The sequence below is a fragment of the Erpetoichthys calabaricus genome, chromosome 11, assembly GCF_900747795.2.
Source record: "Erpetoichthys calabaricus chromosome 11, fErpCal1.3, whole genome shotgun sequence".
NCBI lineage: Eukaryota > Metazoa > Chordata > Cladistia > Polypteriformes > Polypteridae > Erpetoichthys > Erpetoichthys calabaricus.
The window spans coordinates 156,439,557-156,461,813 of record NC_041404.2 but is presented as its reverse complement, the minus strand read 5'-3'; the positions used below and the strand labels follow the sequence as shown (position 1 = coordinate 156,461,813).

The 22,257-nt window shown below is 42.7% G+C and overlaps 1 protein-coding gene and 1 long non-coding RNA gene across 2 annotated transcripts in view; both read right to left on the bottom strand.

Moving 5' to 3' along the window:
• Nucleotides 1-5,873: 5,873 nt before the first annotated feature.
• LOC114661194 (uncharacterized) overlaps nt 5,874-22,257 on the bottom strand; it is a 48,073-nt gene continuing 31,689 nt past the window's right edge. The window contains exons 2-3 of the long non-coding RNA XR_003717810.2: nt 6,188-6,379; nt 5,874-6,067 (exon numbers count right to left, since the gene is read on the bottom strand). This is a non-coding gene — a long non-coding RNA (uncharacterized LOC114661194). The remainder of the gene's footprint in view (nt 6,068-6,187; nt 6,380-22,257) is intronic.
• Nucleotides 7,423-22,176, bottom strand: uts2r5 (urotensin-2 receptor 5). Its single transcript, XM_028814399.2, has 2 exons — nt 20,606-22,176; nt 7,423-7,892 (listed from the first exon to the last, which is right to left on the bottom strand). Exon 1 carries the CDS (start codon nt 21,729-21,731, stop codon nt 20,619-20,621), a length of 1,113 nt encoding a protein of 370 aa, XP_028670232.1. The 5' UTR covers nt 21,732-22,176; the 3' UTR covers nt 7,423-7,892; nt 20,606-20,618.

The following is a 22,257-nucleotide window of genomic DNA, read 5'->3' as shown; positions in this document are numbered from 1 at the left end:
GAGCTCCAGAGGTCCTCTGTGGAGAGAAGAGAACCTTCCAGAAGGACAAACATCTCTGCAGCAATCCACCAATCAGGCCTGTATGGTCGAGTGGCCAGACGGAAGCCACTCCTTAGTAAAAGGCACATGGCAGCCTGCCTGGAGTTTTCCAAAAGGCACCTGAAGGACTCTCAGACCATGAGAAAGAAAATTCTCTGGTCTGATGAGACAAAGATTGAACTCTTTGGTGTGAATGCCAGGCGTCACGTTTGGAGGAAACCAGGCACCATCCCTGCAGTGAAGCATGGTGGGGGCAGCATCATGCTGTGGGGATGTTTTTCAGCAGCAGGGACTGGGAGACTAGTCAGGATAAAGGGAAAGATGACTGCAGCAATGTACAGAGACATCCTGGATGAAAACCTGCTCCAGAGCACTCTTGACCTCAGACTGGGGCGACGGTTCATCTTTCAGCAGGACAACGACCCTAAGCACACAGCCAAGATATCAAAGGAGTGGCTTCAGGACAACTCTGTGAATGTCCTTGAGTGGCCCAGCCAGAGCCCAGACTTGAATCCGATCGAACATCTCTGGAGAGATCTTAAAATGGCTGTGCACCGACGCTTCCCATCCAACCTGATGGAGCTTGAGAGGTGCTGCAAAGAGGAATGGGCGAAACTGGCCAAGGATAGGTGTGCCAAGCTTGTGGCATCATATTCAACAAGACTTGAGGCTGGAATTGCTGCCAAAGGTGCATCGACAAAGTATTGAGCAAAGGCTGTGAATACTTATGTACATGGGATTTCTCAGTTTTTTTATTTTTAATAAATTTGCAAAAACCTCAAGTAAACTTTTTTCACGTTGTCATTATGGGGTGTTGTGTGTAGAATTCTGAGGAAAAAAATGAATTTAATCCATTTTGGAATAAGGCTGTAACATAACAAAATGTGGAAAAAGTGATGCGCTGTGAATACTTTCCGGATGCACTGTAAAGATCTCTAAGCCGTTTAATCCCAAATGTTTTCCAGATATTAAAAACTGCATATGTTTGCAAGGGTTGATAAAGGTGGTTCTCATGCAGAGGTGCCACAGATAAAAGATTCTCCATCTTAAAATGTTTTCTACATTGGTTCCATATTCTGAGTGAGTGAAGCACAATTGGGTTATTAGTATATTTGCGATAACTTGCATTTACTGGGACACAAAGCAGGGAATATAAAGAAGTACTGAAGGATTGTATTTCTCTTGTGCACCAAGCCTGTGTATGTTCATCTATTTGTGTCCAGGTTTTTATAGCTTGTACGTTTGCTGCCCAGTAATAAAACTGAAAGTTAGGTAGAGCAATGCCACCTTCTGCCTTAGGTCTTTGTAGGGTCGCTCTTTGAATAAGTGGATGTTTTAAGTTCCAAATAAATGAGGTTATGGTTGAATCTAATTTCTTAAAAAAATGATTGAATGGAACTACCTTTTCACTACATTAGAGATATTTTGGTTGGCCTGAACATTTGTGCATGGATCAAACTACTGTATACCAATCCAGAAGCTTCAGTTTGTGTTAACAACATTTGTTCAGACTACTTTAAACTAGAACATGGTACCAGACGAGGATGCCCCTTGTCACCACTGTTCACTGCAGATAAGCAGTTCACTGTCAATGCTTATCAGATAAAGGGGATTGTCAGAGAAGAACTTGAACAAAATTTCTCTCTATGCAGATGATATGGTACTGTATATATCAGACCCACAAAATACTGTGCCTGCAGTTTTAACAGCACTTACAGAATTTCAAAAGATCTCTGGTCTCAGAATTAATTTGAATAAACGTGTGCTCTTTCCAGTGAATTCTCAAGCATACAATATTAGATTGGACACCCTACCTTTTATCATTGCAGATCAGTTTAAATACCTAGGGGTAAATATCACAAGTAAACATAAAGCTCTTTATCGACAAAACTTTGCCGTCTGTATGGAAAAAAATGAAGCAAGACTTGCTTAGATGGTCAACCCTTTATCTCACTCTAGCTAGAAGAATTAACGTTAAGATGAATATCCTTCCTAAGCATCTCTTTTTATTTCAAAACATTCCAATATACATCAAAAAAATAAAGTGTCGTATTTTTGAACAGGTGTATAAGTCGGGGTCTGATTTTATGAGCAATTTTTCAGGTTGCCAAGACCCGACTTATACACGAATTTATACAGTACATCATTCGATAGGGGCAAGTGGTATAAAACAGGTAGGCCAGCATTTCTTGCCTCACTTGTTGACTTTGAATGTGGCATGGCAGTTGGCACTAGGCATGTCAGTTCTAGCACCTCTCTGAGGACTTTTCAAGAGTTTACTGAAAATGGTGGGGAAAAAGCAAACACTCTAGTGATATGTGACTCTGGGGATGAAAACAGCTTGTCCATCAGAGCGATCAAATGACAATGATGAAACTCACCAAGCAATGAGGTGGGTCACAACCAGGCAAATCACATCGAAATTACATTTAAATTGGTGTGTAGAATGTCAACACTGAACATGCAAGTTACCAGCCTTCTCTAGAAGGGACTACAAGAGCTAAAGACCATGTTAGGTGTCAATATTGTCAGTGGAAAACAAGGATGTGCATTACAGGCAGGCATAGAAGCATCAAAATGTGACAGCTGAGGAGTGGAAAAAAGTTGCCTGGTCAGACACAAAGATTTCTTTTGCATAAGACTGATTGAAAAATCAGAATTTGCTGCAAGCAAACTGAGTCTACGGGGCCATCTTGTTGGTGTCCAAGGTATTGGCCAGTTGGGTTGGTGTGATGGTGTGGGGGGTGTTTTCCTGGAACACACTTGGACCCCTGATACCCTTTGAAAAACCTTTGAAATTCTTCTTTTCATGACTATATGTTCTCCATAACTGGATGGCACAAGACACATATGATCACTGAATGGTTCCAGGGTCATGAGAGCAAGTTTTTATTGCTTCAGTGGCCTGCACGATTCCCAGGTCTCAAAGTTAAGCATCTTTGGGATGAGGTAAAGGGGGCTATTTACAGCAAAACTGTGTAATGCAATCACTTGTGCATGGTGCAACACATCCAGCATCCTGAAGAATCCACACCCGGATGAACTTGTGCTGATCTGAAGGCCGAAGGAGGCACAATACCATGCTAGGTAAGTGTACCTAATAAAGCAGCCACTCAGTGTATAATCGGGTTTACATAAGGATTTGACCTGCATGCATGCACAAGATTTTGACCTTGCACTTGGAATGTAGGGTGCTATATGAACAACAGAACAATACTTTTTAAAATGAAAACATTCAGAGTAAAATTAGAAAACAAACAGCTGAAACTGTGCAAGAAGAGGCCTTTGTCTTTTATTCGGCAAATGTTGTAAATATTTGAATAATTTGATAAAAAGGGGAGATGCCCTGCCCTGCTGCTGTTATTCGCCCCAATAGTTTAACATCCAAATGATTTAATTTTGAAAATTCTCCAGCCATCCATCCTTTGGACATTTGGCTGAAGAGACCAAACCTGAGCCTCAGGGAAGAAACTCGCTGCTCGTCCTGTTGAACCAGAGATTCCTATTTGACAATGATGAAGACATTATGTTTTCAGTTTGTTTCAACAAGTTCGTGAAGTCCTTTTTTTCTTTTCTGTCAGATATTTTGTCCACTGCTGCCTGTTTTGAGGTGTGTCTGATGTTTTTAGTCTAGCATTAGACTGCAAGATAAAAGAAGCGTATTTTACAGGGATTGTGTGGTCCTTGTAAATCACTTCTTGCTGGATCCTTTAAAACAAGAAATAACAGGCATTTTATAGCACTAGGTCCTTTATAGTTTCTCTCCTTTCTCACACACTTGGCAAACCCAGAAGACTTGGCACTTCATTTGCTGTGTGAAGGAGGCTATTTAACTTGCCAATAAGCCGCCTTGTTAAGAAAGGAGAGAAGGCCAGTATGAGATTGTGGTACTATAGCCAGGGCCGGATTTTCCTATAGGCTAACTAGGCTTCAGCCTAGGACCTCAAGATCAAGAGGGGCCTACATTCAAATTGTTAGCAAAATTTGATTATCTCTCATGTAATTTACAAACTTAAAAATGGAAGGTGAAAGGGCCTCATAAGTGGAATAGCCTAGGGCCTCTTTTCATATAAATCCGGCCCTGACTATAGCTCACCCACAGCCTGCTCAGAGACTACTCCGCACTGGACAGTCTGGAGGAAGAAGACGTCTGATTCACCCCATCTTCCCCACACATGTGACAATACTACAATTACTAGTGCCCTCCTACATTATGGTACCCATAAAACCTTGTGCACTGCATCCTCCCACTCCAAACCGCCCTCCTATTGCTGCATCAGATGTGTGTCCATTTGGTGACTGGAGAAAAGGTTCCAGACACATAACCGGTGTCACAATGTGTGCTGTAAGTCAGGCACGGCATGTTGTGGAGATAAGAGAGTATTACCTTATGTAGAGCACAAATAGGACTAGATGGTGTACTAATATGTACCGTCTATATTGTTGGGGGTATATATAGTGTCTGTATACATGTTGTATATAATGTTGGACTATATGGTGTGCTGATGTGTATTGTATGTAGTGTTGGACTGTACGGTATGTTTATATATACAATTTATACTGTTGGACTATACAATGTGTTTACAGTATATACTAAATATCAGTGTTTTTCAACCAGTATGCCATGGCACAGTGGTGCGTTGTGACAGCTACCCAGGTGTACTATGGAAATAATGGTGTAGTACTCCTGGATCTGAACTAGAAAAGGGGGCAAGCTCCTCAGGTGGTCGAGGACAGGACTACCTGGAGAAGTTGGCATAAAAGCAGCTCAGTGATGGCTAGGTTGCAGACACAGCACTTGAAGTACTTCAGATGCATCTCCAGGTTACTAGTGTCCATTTCCTTGAGTGTGTGGTCACCAGGGAGTCTCACAGGGCCAGAGGATCGTAGGCATACGAGTTGCTTCTGAGACAGAGAGGGGCAGGCAAAGGAATATAGCAGCTGGGAGATGCCACCAAAGTGCTCACTGTCTTGTCTGCGATAGCTGATCTCTGATCTGCTTTTGTACCAACTTGCCTGGTAGTCGTGACCTTCGGACAGTTCAGGACGTGTATGAAATATAATGTGTTTGTGGTTAGTAGAATAGCGTTGTGCCTTGGGATGTTTTGGTTAAAGTGTGCCACCCCAGAAAAACGGTTGGGGAAACTATAGTTGGTCTATATCGTGTGTGTGTGTGTATAAATATAATGTACTCTGTATCTCTGGACTATGTGGTCTTGTCTTTTTTACATACACATACATACAGCCTGTAGGTCCGGAGTAATTACATTCATTGCATTCGTAGTCCGAGTCCCGACCTGAATTATGCTGTCAAATAAACGAGCCACACGCTGTGGCGCCGCTTAAAGGGACTTCGTCTCTGACGCTGACGTCCGAGGTTCGATCCTCGAGAGGGGGGTGCAGTAGATGAGCCCAAACGAGGGCAAAACACGTGTCGCATACTCGTTGCATTCTTTGACAGTAAACTATGCCCTAGCTGGTAGGTAACCACCCACACAATTCAGGTCGGGACTCAGACTACAATAATACATACATACATACACACACACTTTGTGTTACTGGACAATATGTAGCGGTTGTATGTACTGTTGGACTCTATGGTATCATTATATATACTGTATCTATTATTAGACAATATAGTGTCTTTACATATCCACTATGTATTGTGGACTCTATAGTGTGTTTACAGTATTTATAGAGGATATTGGACTGTATAGTGTCTTTTTATATACTGTGTATTGTTGTAAAATATGATGTTTTTGTATACTGCATTTTTATGTACGTAAAGTGTATTTAAACAAAAAAGATAAAATCAAAGAATCCAAAATTGCCAGGTTAAAGAATTCAAAGATCCAGTGAATACCTGCTGGTGGGGTTATGTCCGTGTATCTTGTAGGGTGATGATGAGACACACGTGAGTACCGAAGAAAGGCACAGCAGACGGGATGTTTGTATCAATTCAAATTTATTTTGACCTCCCCGTGTGCTTCTCTTCAGTGCACAGGCATCCATTTGGTCCATTCATTAACTAGACAGAATTACAGGGTTTAAAAGGGGAAACAATATTAGTTCTCAATAAAGACAAGCTGGGCATTTAAACTTAAACAAAAATACAATACAAATTAAAAAAGAAATCACGTTTATTTACTGAGGACCAGAACGAAGCTTTGCGGTATGCGTGTCATTGCGCTTCTCCTTCGGGCTCGTCGGTCACGTGTACAGATTGTAGCGACCTTCTCATTTGCATGTCTGACGAGCTGTACGGCGCCTTATTAGGTCTGCACCGAAGTCGCATATCTCCATTGTGCCTCGCCGCAGGTCGGTGAGTGATGGCACTGATCTTTGATGCAGACACCATTAGGGGCTTTATGTAGCGCCTCTCGGTAAAGACGTTCAGTGTATAAAATAGACCTACAGTGGGGCAGAACCTCGTTTCTTGAGTGATACTGAATTTTGTAAAATAAGGCTTTACAGTATATTCAATCTTTGTAAAAACTTCCTTAACAATATTTCCACCTCCATTAATTCATCTTTACAGCATATGCACTCCTTGTTATGTAAATTGACATTTCTCAAGAATATTATTTAAGTAAATGATTTGTAAAGAGAGCTGACTTATTGCACGACACAAAACAAAATACTGATTAGCGTACTCGGTCGAGTTTATCCTTTGCTTGTCTGATGCTGCATTTTCATAAACTGCACTCACAGTTGACCAGTACTAAAATCTGGTAACAAATCTTCTTGTGGGCGCTATAAAATGCTCCAGGTTGAATCTTCATATGATATACTGTACACTAAATTAAGAAAAGCTTGACTTGCTTTACCTTTTGCTAGAGTAAAGTTTATTGTAGAAGGTAGATGATTTTTGCAACCATCCCACTCAATCACAGTTCAGAATTTTAAGCCCAAACGCCATATTCTGAGCGACTTCTTTATAGACACATTAGATTTATGGGCAGCCATCCACATTTTGCATCGTATTTGTAGGATAAAGGGGGCCCTACTCCGGCAACGTTTAGCACATGACAAGAACCATCACTGGACGGGTTGCCGCTCACAGCGGGCCAACTCATATTTGTCCTGTAACGCCAAATGTAAATCAGTTGAGAGTGACAAGCAGTCGAGCACATGCTGACTGGGCCTCATATTCAGGCATAATACTTCACTAACTACTGCGCCAACATGCTCCTCTGGAATTCTTTAAACATGAAACTCATCGACATAATTTAAGTAGATTTTTTGCGTTGTTTTTTTATTGTTAAAATCCGTCAATACGCTAACGGCAAATTGATTCCACGGAATGCTGCACACATTAAACTGCGCATCTAACGGGAAAGGGGCCGCTTCGCTGATTGGCTCATCTCTAAAACAGGAATGTGAAAAAACATTTGTATTTATCGGCACCAAGAAAATTATACGCATATAACTAGACATGAATAAAAAACACCGCAAATCAAACACAAGCTGACAATGTCGTGACGTGTCTCGGAGCACGCTTAACCTCTAGATGGCGGACTGTACTCGGTTTTCCACACACTTCGGCTCATTTCGCGTTTTCAATTCGCAGCTCAGTTTTTGAACGTTTTGAGTCAAGTTTGAGCTATTTACAAAAAAAAAAAAGACTGACGTGCAAAACTACGTGGTTCATTCACGTCCTGTAAACGTTTCAGTAATTCAATGCTGAACTGGGTCAAATGTTTTGCACCCATTGCCTTAATGGAAGTCCACGCGTTATACGGGAAGCAGTTCCGTATTCTGAGTATGGAGAAGCTGAGGTCCACACACAATTCTTAACTCTGGCTAGGTCTCCATAGGACTCATCCATCCGTACATTTTCTTAACCATTTTATCTGAAATAAAGGAAAAACAACATGTATTAACAGGCAGAGCGACCATCTGCATAAGTGCACAGGGCAATAGAAATGATGTCAGAACACACATACATGTAGTCCAGATGTTAGTGCGCAACATGGCTACAGCATTTACATTAGCATCCAGTTTGTGTTTTCATCCATCCATTTCCTTTATTTCATCCATTAATTTTCCAACCTGCTTATGCAGTTTAGGTTTGCAGAGTGCAGATGCCTGTCCCAGCAACACTGGGCTGAAGGCAGGAACCAACTGGGGATACAAACGCCTGCCCAAGTGGATACTTAGGAGTTGTGGCATACTTTGGGGTGATGGAGAATGAACAGAACCCATATGGCATATGGCCATGTCTTAGCAATAGGGTGACACTTCTTAATCATTTTATTTGTGAAGTGCCCATTATTATATGTTAGTAACATTATTTTACCACAGTGTTACCTGGATAGGCAAGGCTGGGCATTTCTCTTTGTTATAAAAAAAATCTTGGAAGGAGACGAGACGTGATTTTCTCGGAGACACTTTAACGTCCCGCAAGACAAGGCAGAGAGACAAAAGGACAGCTGCTGTACAGGCTTTTAAATGTTCGAAGCGCTGAGCGACATGAAGATCACGCAGCATGGCAACAGCAAGCCAGCAGCTGATCCGACTGCATCTCCTTAGTGTGTGTTCAGCCCCCCTCTTCACAACGCGATTAGCAGATCCACAAAGTGGCTGGCATGTAGCGCACCCTGGGGGAGGGGGTGGGCAAGCAAAGCGATAATTATAGTATTACTATAATTATGAATTTTTACTATAGGTGCCCGCCCCCCATCTAGCCCAACCTTTACTGTAATGCCATCTTGTAACTCACTGCACCTTTTAAAGGGCCTTCTGTTATTAACTCAGCAGTTGGTGTTGGTAGAACTCACTTTATTTCAACCAGAGGTGCAACATTTGGGGGTTCATAAATCATTCAATCATGCAGTGCTCACTTCTGCTACCAACCTGACACTATGTCGAGTAGACTGTCTTGTTCAGCCAAAGCCTTTTTGGGATTAAATAGTTTGAAAACAAACATTTTACAACAAAGACAGAATACTTCATTGAGCCACACCATACTTGACATGGCTTATTTCTCTTTTCGTGTTCATGGCTGAGATGAGATATGGACTGATGAGTCAAGTCCGTTGGAGTTGTGTTTACCCTAAAAGCAGGCGGGTACTTCATCGGAGTGACGTCTCTGTGTTCTTTAAAAAGTAGTTTGGGGAATGGAGTACGACGGTTTGAGATGCAGATTCAGCTTTATGCAATGGTTTGGAATCCAGTCCAGCCCAAAAGCCAGAGTGTCCACCGCAGATATTTGCGGACTGCAGTGGCTGCTGCTTTTCCTTCCGTCCACTTTCTTATGTAGCTTCCAATTACTGTTGCCAATGCAGCAGACTTTATTTTAACTGACTTGCTTTTTAAGATTCAGATTCTTTCAATATATCTGTTTTCCCTGCCAGCACCCAAATGATAATGTAATGCAAAGCAAGCCTATGCATGACCAGTGAACCTGATCCCATTTGCATCATACAGCATCTGCTTCAATAAAATGTTTGAAAATAAAAAGTGAAAGTCTGAGTAATATTGATTTGTTCTACTCCACGAAACACGTGTGCTCAAGAAAAAAAGAAAAAGAAAATCAACCGTGCTGGAAATGTATCGTGTAGCACAATAAGAACACTAAGAAGCCATACAATTAAATATTGGGTTTCAATTAACAGCAAGAGAAATGGCTTCTAATGAAGAAATTGGTCAGTGGCCCTCCAGGAATGGAGTCTGAGACCTGTGAGGTTAGCTTTCCATCTTCTGACTTGCTTTGGTTTTTGTTATTTGGTTGCCAGATTAGGAAGAAAGAAACAAAGCAAGGCTCTGATTTCTAAAACTGCAAGGCAGTTCAAAATATGCTAAGAAGCGGTCCGTTTCATGAGCACCAGCAATTGATTAATTGTCATGATAACGGCTGGAACAAAACCTGCAGGCACTGCGGCCCTCCTTCATGTAACGCACCAGCCCTGAAAGATTCTGACATGCAACAGCAATCTGACAGAGAAGTGGACTCGGGAAGAGCACAGACTGATAGATTGATAGAAATCATGCCTGTGTTTTCCATTGACAGGACTGCTTGCTCCATACTTCTAGGGGCGGCTGATCGTTAGTCAGCTTTGCAGAGAAAGTTCCTTCAAGTTGATCATTTGGGCGGCAGTTTAATGTCCTTTCAGTAAAATGAGATGGTTGTGGTAATATGTGATGGTGTGAGGGTTAAAGAGAACATTTTTATATTTTCTCGATGAGCACAAATACTGGCCTCTGTTCCAAATGTTTCCATATTTGTTTGTTCAGACAGACAGACTGACTCCCATTATTCTGAGGTAAAGGGGACATTTGAACCAGTGGCCTCATGCTTTGCAGTCCTCTGATGCAGTCATCAGGCTTTACACAACACAAATCCTAGAGCTCATTTATATTAGATGAGTTCATTTCTTGCAGTCTCTCTCGGTGTTCTGTTATCATTTAAAAATCTGGCTCAGATTGGATTTTGATGTAAACATCCATCCATTATTCAACCTGCTATATCCTAACTACAGGGTCACGGAGTCTGCTGGAGCCAATTCCAGCCAACACAAGGCACAAGGCAGAAAACAAACCCCGGGCAGGGCGCCAGCCCACCGCAGGGCACACACACACCCATATACCCGATTTTGTTCTGCGATCACATACAGACTGCTTCTTCTCAGCATGAACCATCACATTGTGACTCAGTGCTTCCCAAGAGGTGCCAGAGTCCCAGAACACTCCACTGAGATACCCCATCATAGATATGCCATCTGTGCCAGGAAATCTTGAAACTGTCCATCTTCTTGATCATTTTTTAAATAATATCTAACTACTACAGATACAGTTAGGTCCATAAATATTTGGACAGAGACAACTTTTTTCTCATTTTGGTTCTGTACATCACCACAATGAATCTTAAATGAAACAACTCAGATGCAGTTCAAGTGCAGACTTTCAGCTTTAATTTAGTTGGGTGAACAAAACGATTGCATAAAAATGTGAGGCAACTAAAGCATTTTTTAACACAATCCCTTCATTTCAGGGGCTCAAAAGTAATTGGACAATTGACTCTTTGGCTATTTCATGGGCTGGTGTGGACAAGTCCGTCGTTATGTCATTATCAATTAAGCAGATAAAAGGCCTGGAGTTGATTTGAGGTGTGGTGCTTGCATGTGGAAGATTTTGCTGTGAACAGACAACATGCGGTCAAAGGAGCTCTTCATGCAGGTGAAAGAAGCCATCCTTAAACTGCGAAAACAGAAAAAAACCCATCCGAGAAATTGTTACAATATTACGAGTGGCAAAATCTACAGTTTGGTACATCCTGAGAAAGAAAGCAAGCACTGGTGAACTCAGCAACGCAAAAAGACCTGGACGTCCACGGAAGACAACTGTGGTGGATGATCGCAGAATCATTTCCGTGGTGAAGAGAAACCCCTTCACAACAGCCAACCAAGTGAACAACACTCTCCAGGGGGTAGGCGTATCGATATCCAAGTCTACCATAAAGAGAAGACTGCATGAAAGTAAATGCAGAGGGTGCACTGCAAGGTGCAAGTCACTCATAAGCCTCAAGAATAGGAAGGCTAGATTGGACTTTGCTAAAGAACATCTAAAAAAGCCAGCAGAGTTCTGGAAAAACATTCTTTGGACAGATGAAACCAAAATCAACGTCTACCAGAATGATGGCAAGAAAAAAATATGGAGAAGGTGTGGAACAGCTCATTATCCAAAGCATATCACATCATCTGTAAAACACAGTGGAGGGAGGCAGTGTGATGGCTTGGCTGTGCATGGCTGCCAGTGGCACTGGGACACTAGTGTTTATTGATGATGTGACACAGGACAGAAGCAGCTGAATGAATTCTGAGGTGTTCAGAGACATACTGTCTGCTCAAATCCAGCTAAATGCAGTCAAATTGATTGGGCGGCGTTTCATGATACAGATGGACAATGACCCAAAACATACAGCCAAAGCAACCCAGGAGTTTATTAAAGCAAAGAAGTGGAAAATTCTTGAATGGCCAAGTCAGTCACCTGATCTTAACCCAATTGAGTAGGCATTTCACTTGTTGAAGACTAAACTTCAGACAGAAAGGCCCACAAACAAACAGCAACTGAAAGCCGCTGCAGTAAAGTCCTGGCAGAGCATTAAAAAGGAGGAAACCCAACATCTGGTGATGTCCATGAGTTCAAGACTTCAGGCTGTCATTGCCAGCAAAGGGTTTTCAACCAGGTATTAGAAATGAACATTTTATTTCCAGTTATTTAATTTGTCCAATTACTTTTGAACCCCTGAAATGAAGGATTGTGTTACAAAAATGCTTTAGTTGCCTCACATTTTTATGCAATCGTTTTGTTCACCCCACTGAATTAAAGCTGAAAGTCTGCACTTCAACTGCATCTGAGTTGTTTCATTTAAAATTCATTGTGATAATGTACAGAACCAAAATTAGAAAAAAGTTGTCTCTGTCCAAATATTTATGGACCTAACTGTAATACTTGAATGACTAAGTGTGGCACAGAGGTTGGTTTTCCTTTCTTATTGATAGGAGCTTGTAATTTATGTGTGCAGTTTGAAGGTCTTCCCCATTTCCCCATTTTGTTTTTGGATATTTTGCAACCCCCTTCAAGTTAAGTTAACTGATGACTCTAATGGCCCATGTCATGTGACATGACTTTTCCAGTGATTTTACCAGTCTCGGAGTTAATTTGCATAATCTTAGTGATTCAGAAGCTGTCGTGTAGTCTGACAGCCCCAGTGACTCAGTCTTACCAGTCTGTGACTTGTACTAAAAAAAAAATCAAACCAGTTTTACTTTTGTCTTAAGATGTTTGTGTGCTTGTGAGCTGACAACAAACGAGCACCCAGCCAGAAGTACAGGGCATGTATCACAGCTACAAGGAATAAGACATGTGGGTGTTTTGGACTTCACAAACAGAAGAGAGGCTCCAAAGTCTCATGTTTTACATACTATGGTAGAATGGAGGTGGGGAGATCAGACTGCGGCTGAACTTGTTGTACCTGTAAACCCTTCACAAGGGCGCCAGCTCCGTTATGCAGCACGTTATGAAAGGGAAGTGTGAAACTGTGCATCCTCATCAACTTCTAGTCTTAGAAGATGTCAGACGACAAGATCACTAACTGCATTCGTCAACTTTGACATCCTTTGCGACTAGAAGTCATGTAATGTAACATCACCTTAAGCTGCCCCAGGATAAGTGAAGATAAGTAAAATGGCAGGCCATCCTGGTTTGGGTCCTGCCTTGTGTCCACTGCCACCAGGTATCTCAGCAACTTTATGATAAAAAAGAGCAAGTTGTAAAAACGGACTAGAGGACAGATGGAAGTGTCATTTAGGTTTGTTGTCTCTATTTAGGTTATTATATATATAACTAAGTTTTGTATGTGCAATACTTTGTTGTACCTACCTGAGGTGTGGTAATCTACTTTACCTCTAGGGGATGCAGGACCCCAGCTTATAGAGCATTGAATTAACTGTGTGGAGTTAAAAACAGGAGACTCGCGGTCCATTCTGGATACGAACTACCCGGGCGAGGGTGACACAGGTGAAGGTCACATTTTCAAATTCAACTATGTGACATTAAGCAAGCACACCAGCTGGAAAAATAAAATGAGTATGTCATTAAGATTTAAGATGCTAAATAAATGGCAGTTTCCTTATTTGACTCCTTCCAATTATCTGATATCCGAATAAATGTATGCATAAAATGAATGAATTGTTTGACCAACACTAAGCCTTTCTGGCGTTACGGGAGACGCAGTGATGTGTTCATAGCGTTTCCACTCTAAGCTGCAGATGTGTCTTGAATGTGAGACATGACGTGACCCACGTCGTCCGATTCCCTGTCCTTGGCGAGGCATGGAGCTGCTGATGCTGTGCCTGGACTTGGACTGGGGAGCTTACCAGTTTGATTCCACTGATCTGACTCACTGGGTGATCCTAATATACCAGCCGACATGTCTGCGGCCCACTTTTAAAGACGTACAATATTTAAAAGGGTCCACTGTTCCTATAAAGTGCTTTGGGATGGTGTTTGCTGTAGGAAGGAGCTACGTAAAATCAATACTGCTGTTCATAGCCTGTAATTGTCTACAGCAGAGGTCACCAAGTCCGGCCCTGGAGGACCTCCGTAGCTGCAGATTTTTATTCTAACCCTTTTTTTAATGAGTGTCCTGTTTGTGCTGCTAATTAACTTTAATTGAATTGCTTTTTTAAGATTTGTTCCTCTGAATTGCTTCATTTCTTTCTTTAAATGGCACCCAAAGAGAAATGAAATGTGAAGTGAGTGAGCCGACAGAAGACCAACTCAGTCAGGCCTCAAACTCCAACCGATTTCCCTCCAACCAGCTGTTTAATGAGGCGCCGGTTCTTGTCGTTAATTAAACCTGTTCTTTAATTTCGTGGCTTGTTGCTGCTCTCGTGGTGCATTAGCAGACATTTCCCAAATTATTGATTTTCTCTTTTCTGTGAGCACTATTAGAATGTTTTGGGGACCTGAGCAGATCAACATTCCTGAGACCTTCATCTTTCTTTATTTGCAGATATTGTATGATGGACACCAGTTGTTTTGGCTCATTTTGTATCGCATTATTGTTTAGCTGCTAATTAAGGAAAAAAACAATTAAGGGGTCTGATTCTTCAAGAACAAGTCAAATAAAATTAGTTCAAAAGAAGTTAATTAGCAGCAAAAACAGGTCACTCATTAAGAAAAGGGTTAGAATAAAAACCAGCAGTCACAGTGGTCCTCCATGACTGGAGTTGGCGACCCCTGGTCTACAGGCAGAGAGCAGAATCCAGCTTTGTTTGGTTTGCAGTTTGACTCCCTCCATTCCAGAAAGGTCATTTTTTGTATATGTGGTTTTTCTAAAGTGGTTTTAAAGCTCAGTTGGCCTAACTAACTAATAAAAGACTAGGCATGCCATCCCCACTCTAAAATATTGATAAGATGTCTTGTAAATACAACAACATACCATTATCTTCAAGGTCTCTTTCTCCAGCCCCTCACCCTGAGCCCTGATATTGAATTTAGGAGATCAGAATGTGCTTGTCACCATTGAGCCGAGGAGACCACAATCTGACGAATCACAAGAGCATTCAGACCTGCCGCGGAGTTCCCGAAAAAGCACTTACTTGAGTTTAGAGAAATGAACTGGCAAGCCATTATATCACAGGCACAGTGGCTCATAATATCTCTGTTAGTTTAGAGCCGGGCTGTCAATCAGCAGTGCTCCTCGACATGGACAGCTCTGAATGCTTCTCGTGGCAGCCACACCATCGATGATGTAATTAACGGGAAGAGGAATAACCTGACATGTCTAGAATATTTGTTAGCAATAAAATTGTTGAATAAGCCCTGTCACCAAAAGAGTTTTGTTTTAATTACCTCAAGTACAAGACCATTATTAAATAGATCACCACTATGTCAATTAATAGATGCAGGCATGAAATCCTGGAAAGACTGGAGTCCAACAGCCCTGCTGTTCATCTATAATTTAGAAAGCTGATTAGCAGCCCCCAAGATACTGAAGAAGGTGCCTTTACTGTCACTGTTACTGTGGCGGTGAGCGGACTGGCCCGATGACATGTGGGGACCTCTACGTGCATCCTGATTTGTGAGTGTTCTTGATAGCATATTGTCTGTTACTGCATGAGTAGGCTATTATAGGAATATATATACTGTATCTATTTCAGGAAACGTTTACCACGAATAATCTGTTATAGAAATGTACTTTATCTATCTATCTATCTATCTATCTATCTATCTATCTATCTATCTATCTATCTATCTATCTATCTATCTATCTATTTCAGGAAACATTTAGCACAAAAACAGTTTATCTATTTTAGGAAACACTTTAAATGATTCCTGAAATAGACTGAACCTGGAACCTAGCAGTCAGGTTGACCCCAAATGTAATGAATACAGTTTAGAAGTTGTTTTTAGCAAGTTGAATTAATTCAAAGGTTTCCCAAATAACATAGCGTAATTTAATGGGACCACAATAATGTTTGAGCCATAGAATTGTTCATTTAGGAATGTAAATGCAAAATATAGTCCAAGCTGGGGTACTGATACAAACTGAATTAAATGGGACAGGCCATTAAATAACCAGACACTCTAAACAGCACCCCCTGTTTGCAATGGCTGTACCTTCTTGCTAAATTCTTTAGCCATCCTCTGCCTGATTTAAAGAGATAATTAAAATGCTGCAACGTTCCGTTTTGGAAAGAAAAATGTTCCATTGTGTCTTCCTAGCCTGATTATTTCCAGCCTAATTTAGTTTTAAAAAAGGATTTTATTTTTTTTCCCCCTATAAAAGCCACACGTATTTAGTGATTTGGTTACTCGGAGTATGCATGCCAAAGTGATTAACAAAATTCTTTATTCTGTGACTTAAACATATTGCTGCCAAGACTTCCTAAATAGTGCTATTATCATAAAAATAAATAATTAGACCCTCTATCCATGAAGTAATAGAAATGTGTGCAGATATTACAACCTGGGTGACTTATGAAAATTCTGGTGTTAATTAAATATTTAATAGTTTGTAACAGTAATTGAGTTGCATTCAAGTAAGTTTACCAGTCAGGAGTTTACATCACATGCTGTGCTGGGGTCACAATCACCGAGAAGATATGAATGACATGATGAAGGTGGTCAGCAGTGGTGTTGGGGTGGTGGTCTTGTGTCTTCCCGGGCTTTGGGCACACCCTGTCCCACTTCTTCCCATACTAAGTTCTGACATACATGGATGACTCCGCGAAAACTTCACGAATCTTCCACTCTGCGATAACTCCAAAGGGTTACCCCCAACCATACACACACACACACACACACACACCTACATCTCTGCTTTTTGACTGCGCGAAAACTCCACGGGGTAAGCAGCTTTGCTATTTATCGTATACGTAGGAATAACGATATTATCGGGGCGGGCTAAGCCCCTGTGGTGTAATAACTGAGAGTCTGCCAGTCTCAGCCTGTTATCAGGACACGTTTTGTTGCAGTATGGCATTGTAGGTAAGGCTTTGAACGTCAAACTCTGAAGCAGGGGTTCAATTCGAGTTACTGCCATTGTGTGACCTTAAGCAAGTCACTTTACAGAACTGTACTCTAATTGGAAAAGCAAAAAAAAAAACAAAACAAACCAGCTGTATCTTGTAAGTCATCTTAACAATAATATTTATTACGTAATATTAACTATATCAGTTTGAAAGGAAATGTATATATTATTTTGTTAAGTGAGTTAGGGACACGAATTTAAAAGTGCATTGTACTTATTTAGCATGAATCGGTGCATCATTTCCTATCTACCGTATGTACAAAAGAAGTGCCTCCCAACTTAATCTGTGAAAAAAAAAATCATTGCTCGCTTATTAACCGATAACAATATTTATGGTAAGTGACACAAATTCATCACCAATTGATATTTTTAACAGAAGATGGCAGAAGTGCTCGAACCCATTCCATTCCGTTTTGTAAAATTATTACTGAATGGCCCGCTAACCGTACTGGTGATCGCTGCTTTCGCGGACCCCCTCAGCTCGTGTTCGAGGCGTGGTGCTTCGGTTTGCCCCTAAATCAGTAAAAGGCGACATGTAGGATAATCGCAAACTGTGTTATCCATATGACGTCCTGAGATGGTTCGTGCCTTTCGTCCGATGATGCCACGGTAGGCGCCAGCTCCATTTTAGGGGGGTTTAAGGGGTGGTGGAACAGTAATTGCCTTCCATTAAACTCGCTTGGCCTGGAATTGCGCCAACCTGGAGTCACCAGGCTGTAATTGTACTTGTGACGGTCCATTTTGTAACCTCGTCCCGCGGCACCTGTTCCTAAACAGACACCCAAACTGATATCCATCCATTTTCCAACCCACTGAATCCGAACACAGGGTCACGGGGGTCTGCTGGAGCCAATCCCAGCCAACACAGGGCACAAGGCAGGAACCAATCCCGGGCAGGGTGCCAACCCACCGCAGCCAAACTGATATTTTTTCAACAATGCTTATCTTCTTTGGTAAGTCGCTTCGGATAAAAGCATCTGCTAAACAAATAAAGGCAAATGTAATTTTCGTAGTTAACACGCAAGCCACAGGAACGTGGGTGGAGGACTAGATGAGGAGCGCGACCCTTTCATGCTTTACTCTTTAATGAGGCTGGTTATTGGAAGCATCTTCACGTGCATCGCCCGACACGTCATTTGCACACCATCCATTGTTTCGGTACGTGTAGCTCGCTATGGATCGCCGCCCCGGCCAGAGCTTGACCTTTTCGGGTCCGATTGTTCCGCCTCCCTAACTAGTGCCCGTATGTAATGTAGCGTCGGACGTCGTCTGCGTGGGGTTTGTGCGGTCTTTAAGTGGGTTTTCCGACCTCATCCGCAAAGATGTGCGCCTTCGGTTTAATGGGCGATTCTAAATTAGACCCGCGTGGGAGTGCCCTGTGGTGACCCGGGCACATTCCTGTCCTGTGGTAGGCTTTGCCCATGAAATAAATTTAGCCGGGCTGAGAAATACATACAGTATATTCTAGAAGATTGCTAAAGGTCCACTTGTTAACAAAAGCCGACAGTACAGACTGTAACTTGGGCAAGAAGAGCGATTATTCTGGCGTTTCCATGAATTAAAAAAAAGTACGTAGTTAAACCTTCTGTAATTGTATTCTCGTGCGTGTTTGACTTTCACAATACCTGTTGAGTGTGTGCTCTGTATAAAAAAGGACGATCAGATTGTATTCACTTGCAGATCTGAAGCTGATTTAATAAGAATGCAGGTAACATACGCAATAAATGGCGTTGAAATACTGGAGACTGACGTGAATAAAACCACAGCCATCCACCCACGTATTTTTATCCCCTACTTACGCAGGGTAGGGGCGCCAGGAAGCAGGAGTCTGTCCCAGCAATAGGACACAAGGCAGGACCACACCTGGGCACACACCACACGCACTGGTGCCAATTTAATAATGCGTATTGTGTTCATTAAGAACTGATTTAAATGAACTGCCGTTTGTTTTGTTTGCTTCCCGACTAACTGTAGGAGAAATCGCCCACGTATTACTGTACACACGTTCAATCGTCCTATTGTCTAGACGTCGAACTTTGTGACTCTCCACTATTCCATCAGCATTTGTGGCCTTCTAGACATGAAAACCCCTCATTTTGTGCAGGAAAATGCACTCATATGATAAAGAGTAAACAAATGGCTGACTTCAGCAAAAATGATCAGAAGAACTATCCATCCATCCATCCTTTTTCCAACCCGCTGAATCCGAACACAGGGTCACGGGGGTCTGCTGGAGCCAATCCCAGCCAACACAGGGCACAAGGCAGGAAACAATCCTGGGCAGGGTGCCAACCCACCGCAGGACACACACAAACACACCCACACACCAAGCACACACTAGGGCCAATTTAGAATCGCCAATCCACCTAACCTGCATGTCTTTGGACTGTGGGAGGAAACCGGAGCGCCCGGAGGAAACCCACGCAGACACGGGGAGAACATGCAAACTCTATGCAGGGAGGACCCGGGAATCGAACCCGGGTCCCCAGGTCACCCAACTGCGAGGCAGCAGCGCTACCCACTGCGCCACCGTGCCGCCCTCAGAAGAACTAGAAGTTGTACAAATCACAAACGACCCCTGGGGTTCGCCCCCTAATGGAATACGGGTCAAAGTGACTAATCGTCACAAAACTTGGGGATCGGTAATATAGGAATGTGTAGTGTCGTTTTATGCCATTGTGTGGTTGCTAATTACAAATATCATATTTTTGATATTTTTTTCTTTACCGGTGGTCCTAGCCCTCTAAGAGAGAAGGTTAAAAACGACCAGTTTCAAACAAGCATTTGGGGGTATCGTTTTAAACCATTTGAAGGTGAATGATTCAGAATATGATGTTCTTGTTCCTTCCGATCTATCAGAGGGTGAAAAAATGACATTTCTATTACAATCGAGAATATTTAGACTTTAGACATTTATATTGAAACACGTATTTTAATATTTCAAATATCTGACGCACCTATTCTTGTTTATTATGTACTACCTCATGAAGTAAATCGTTTATGAACACGACTTACGCTAATTCAGACGTTTTCATTTTTAAAATCGATATTAGAATGGCGCCCTGCTCTTTTCTGTCGCAGTAAGCTCAGGTTTCCCGCAAACGTGAACTGAAGTTGTTTACAAGATGGATAGGAAGGTTCATTTTCCGTTATAATTTGTTATAATTCATTTTATGAATAATCTGATAGTCCTGTAGCTCGCCAAGTCCTTTGTGTGCCCCTGAGTTTCTCCAATCTGGTGACACCACCGCCAAGCGAAGCCAAAAGTACAAGCAAATGACCCCGCGGCCCAGGCAGGACGTTGCCAGCAGTGCGTGTGACTAAATGCACGTCGTTTGCTTTTAAACGCTATGGCGTTATTTCTTTATGACGCACGTACGGGACCGTTTGTCCGTGATCGGAGCCTCGCGAGACGCCGTTACCAGCCCTGTCACGCACACACTGCCTTTCCCGCACAGTTGCTGATCGAGCACACGCACACAGTCACGCACGCACGCGCTTGCTGGCGCACTTTATCTCACGTACCATCTCACGGTTTTCAGACTGGACAAGGCTCTCCGGTGACCCCCTTGGGGTGCAGCACAGTCATAGTCTCTGTGTACTGTGGACCCCCAGAAGACACGGATCTTCGGGAGGAGTGTCTGTTGGACTTCCCTTTGAAGCCCCCACTGCCACGGGGTCTGTTTTTTAGGTACTCCTTGTAATTCTTTGTAAGCAGGGTGTACAAGAAGGGGTTGATGCAGCTGTTGCTGTAAGCCAAGCACGTTACAACGAAATTAACGTAAAAAACGGTCTTTGGTGACAGGTTCCCTCTCCGGTAGTAGTAAATGTACAGCAGCTGCCACAACCAGAACGGTATGAAGCACGCACAGTAGACCAGGACGATGCTGAGGATCATGTAGAGGACCTTCTGCTTTGGACAGCGATTCACGTCCTGGGTGGTGAGCACCCTGGTCTGTGAAATCCAGTAAGTCCTGGCTAACCGCACGTATAGGTAACCGATGACGAAACCTGGCGCTAAAATGCAGGTGTTGAAAAGCACGGTGAGGTACACCTTGTACGCCTCCATCTGCCAGGTCGGGTGACACATGCGTTTCACTTCGCCGTTTTGGTGACTAGTTCTGAGATCGATCATAATCATGGTCGGCAAGGCAAGCAGAAAGGACAGCAGCCAGACCACGCAGGTGACGGTCTTCCTGTATTTCCTGGACCTCCCGAATGTGTCCAGAGGTTTCACCACTGCGAAGTATCTCTCGGTGCTCATGACCGTCAGAATGAAGATGCTGGCTTGCATGGTGAGCAGGTCCAAACTGAACAGAACCCTACAGCCAATGTCCCCGAAGTACCAGTCCTTTACAAAGTAGGTGCATACAACAAAGGGGATGGTGGAAAGATACAACAGGTCCGCAAGTGCTAAGTTCACAATATAAACGTACATTGAACCCGTCACCCTCATCGAGATGTTCATCACCACCAGCGTGTAGACGTTGCCGGTCACGCCGACAAGACACATTGCGATTAAGATAGTCCCTAGGAGAGAAGTGACCAGCATCTCATTAAAGGAGCCGGAGAAGTCCACGGAGGTGTTCGTGGCGGTGGTGCGGTTTGTTCTAATCACTGACGCCACAGCTTCATTTTCCATCATCTCCATTCTCGCAAAGTTATTTGCGGCGGCAGTTGAACCTCATTTTAGGGTATGAGCCTCAGGACCACAACTTTTAAAAGCTGCACCCCGAGCTTTTGTGCCGAGTGTTCAGCATCTTAGTTAATTCATTGAGCAAGGGCGCGAGATGTGCCAGAATACTGTCCGAATAAGTTGAACTCGCGCACTCAGTTCAGACAGATCGGTAATCACTGTTTAGCGCAAATTAACGGCACTCGTACCGGACGCGGTGCACACAAATCCATTTTAAACGTTTCTAGTTAGATAGGAAGTAATCCACTTACAAGGCGCGCGGCGCTGTTTCCTCGAATTCTTCAAAGTAATTTCTCTCGGGAAAAACATTGTTGAATAAAACGGAAAACGAAGCAAATCGCCTGCCAGTGTTTTCAGAGGGAGCAAACCCCTCATAGCACGCTTAAGACTTCCAATCCAAACTGACGGATGGAATGCTATTAGACCGGAGAGGGTGGGATTACTCTGCTCCCTAATAAATCATAGGAGGGGTTTATTCAGT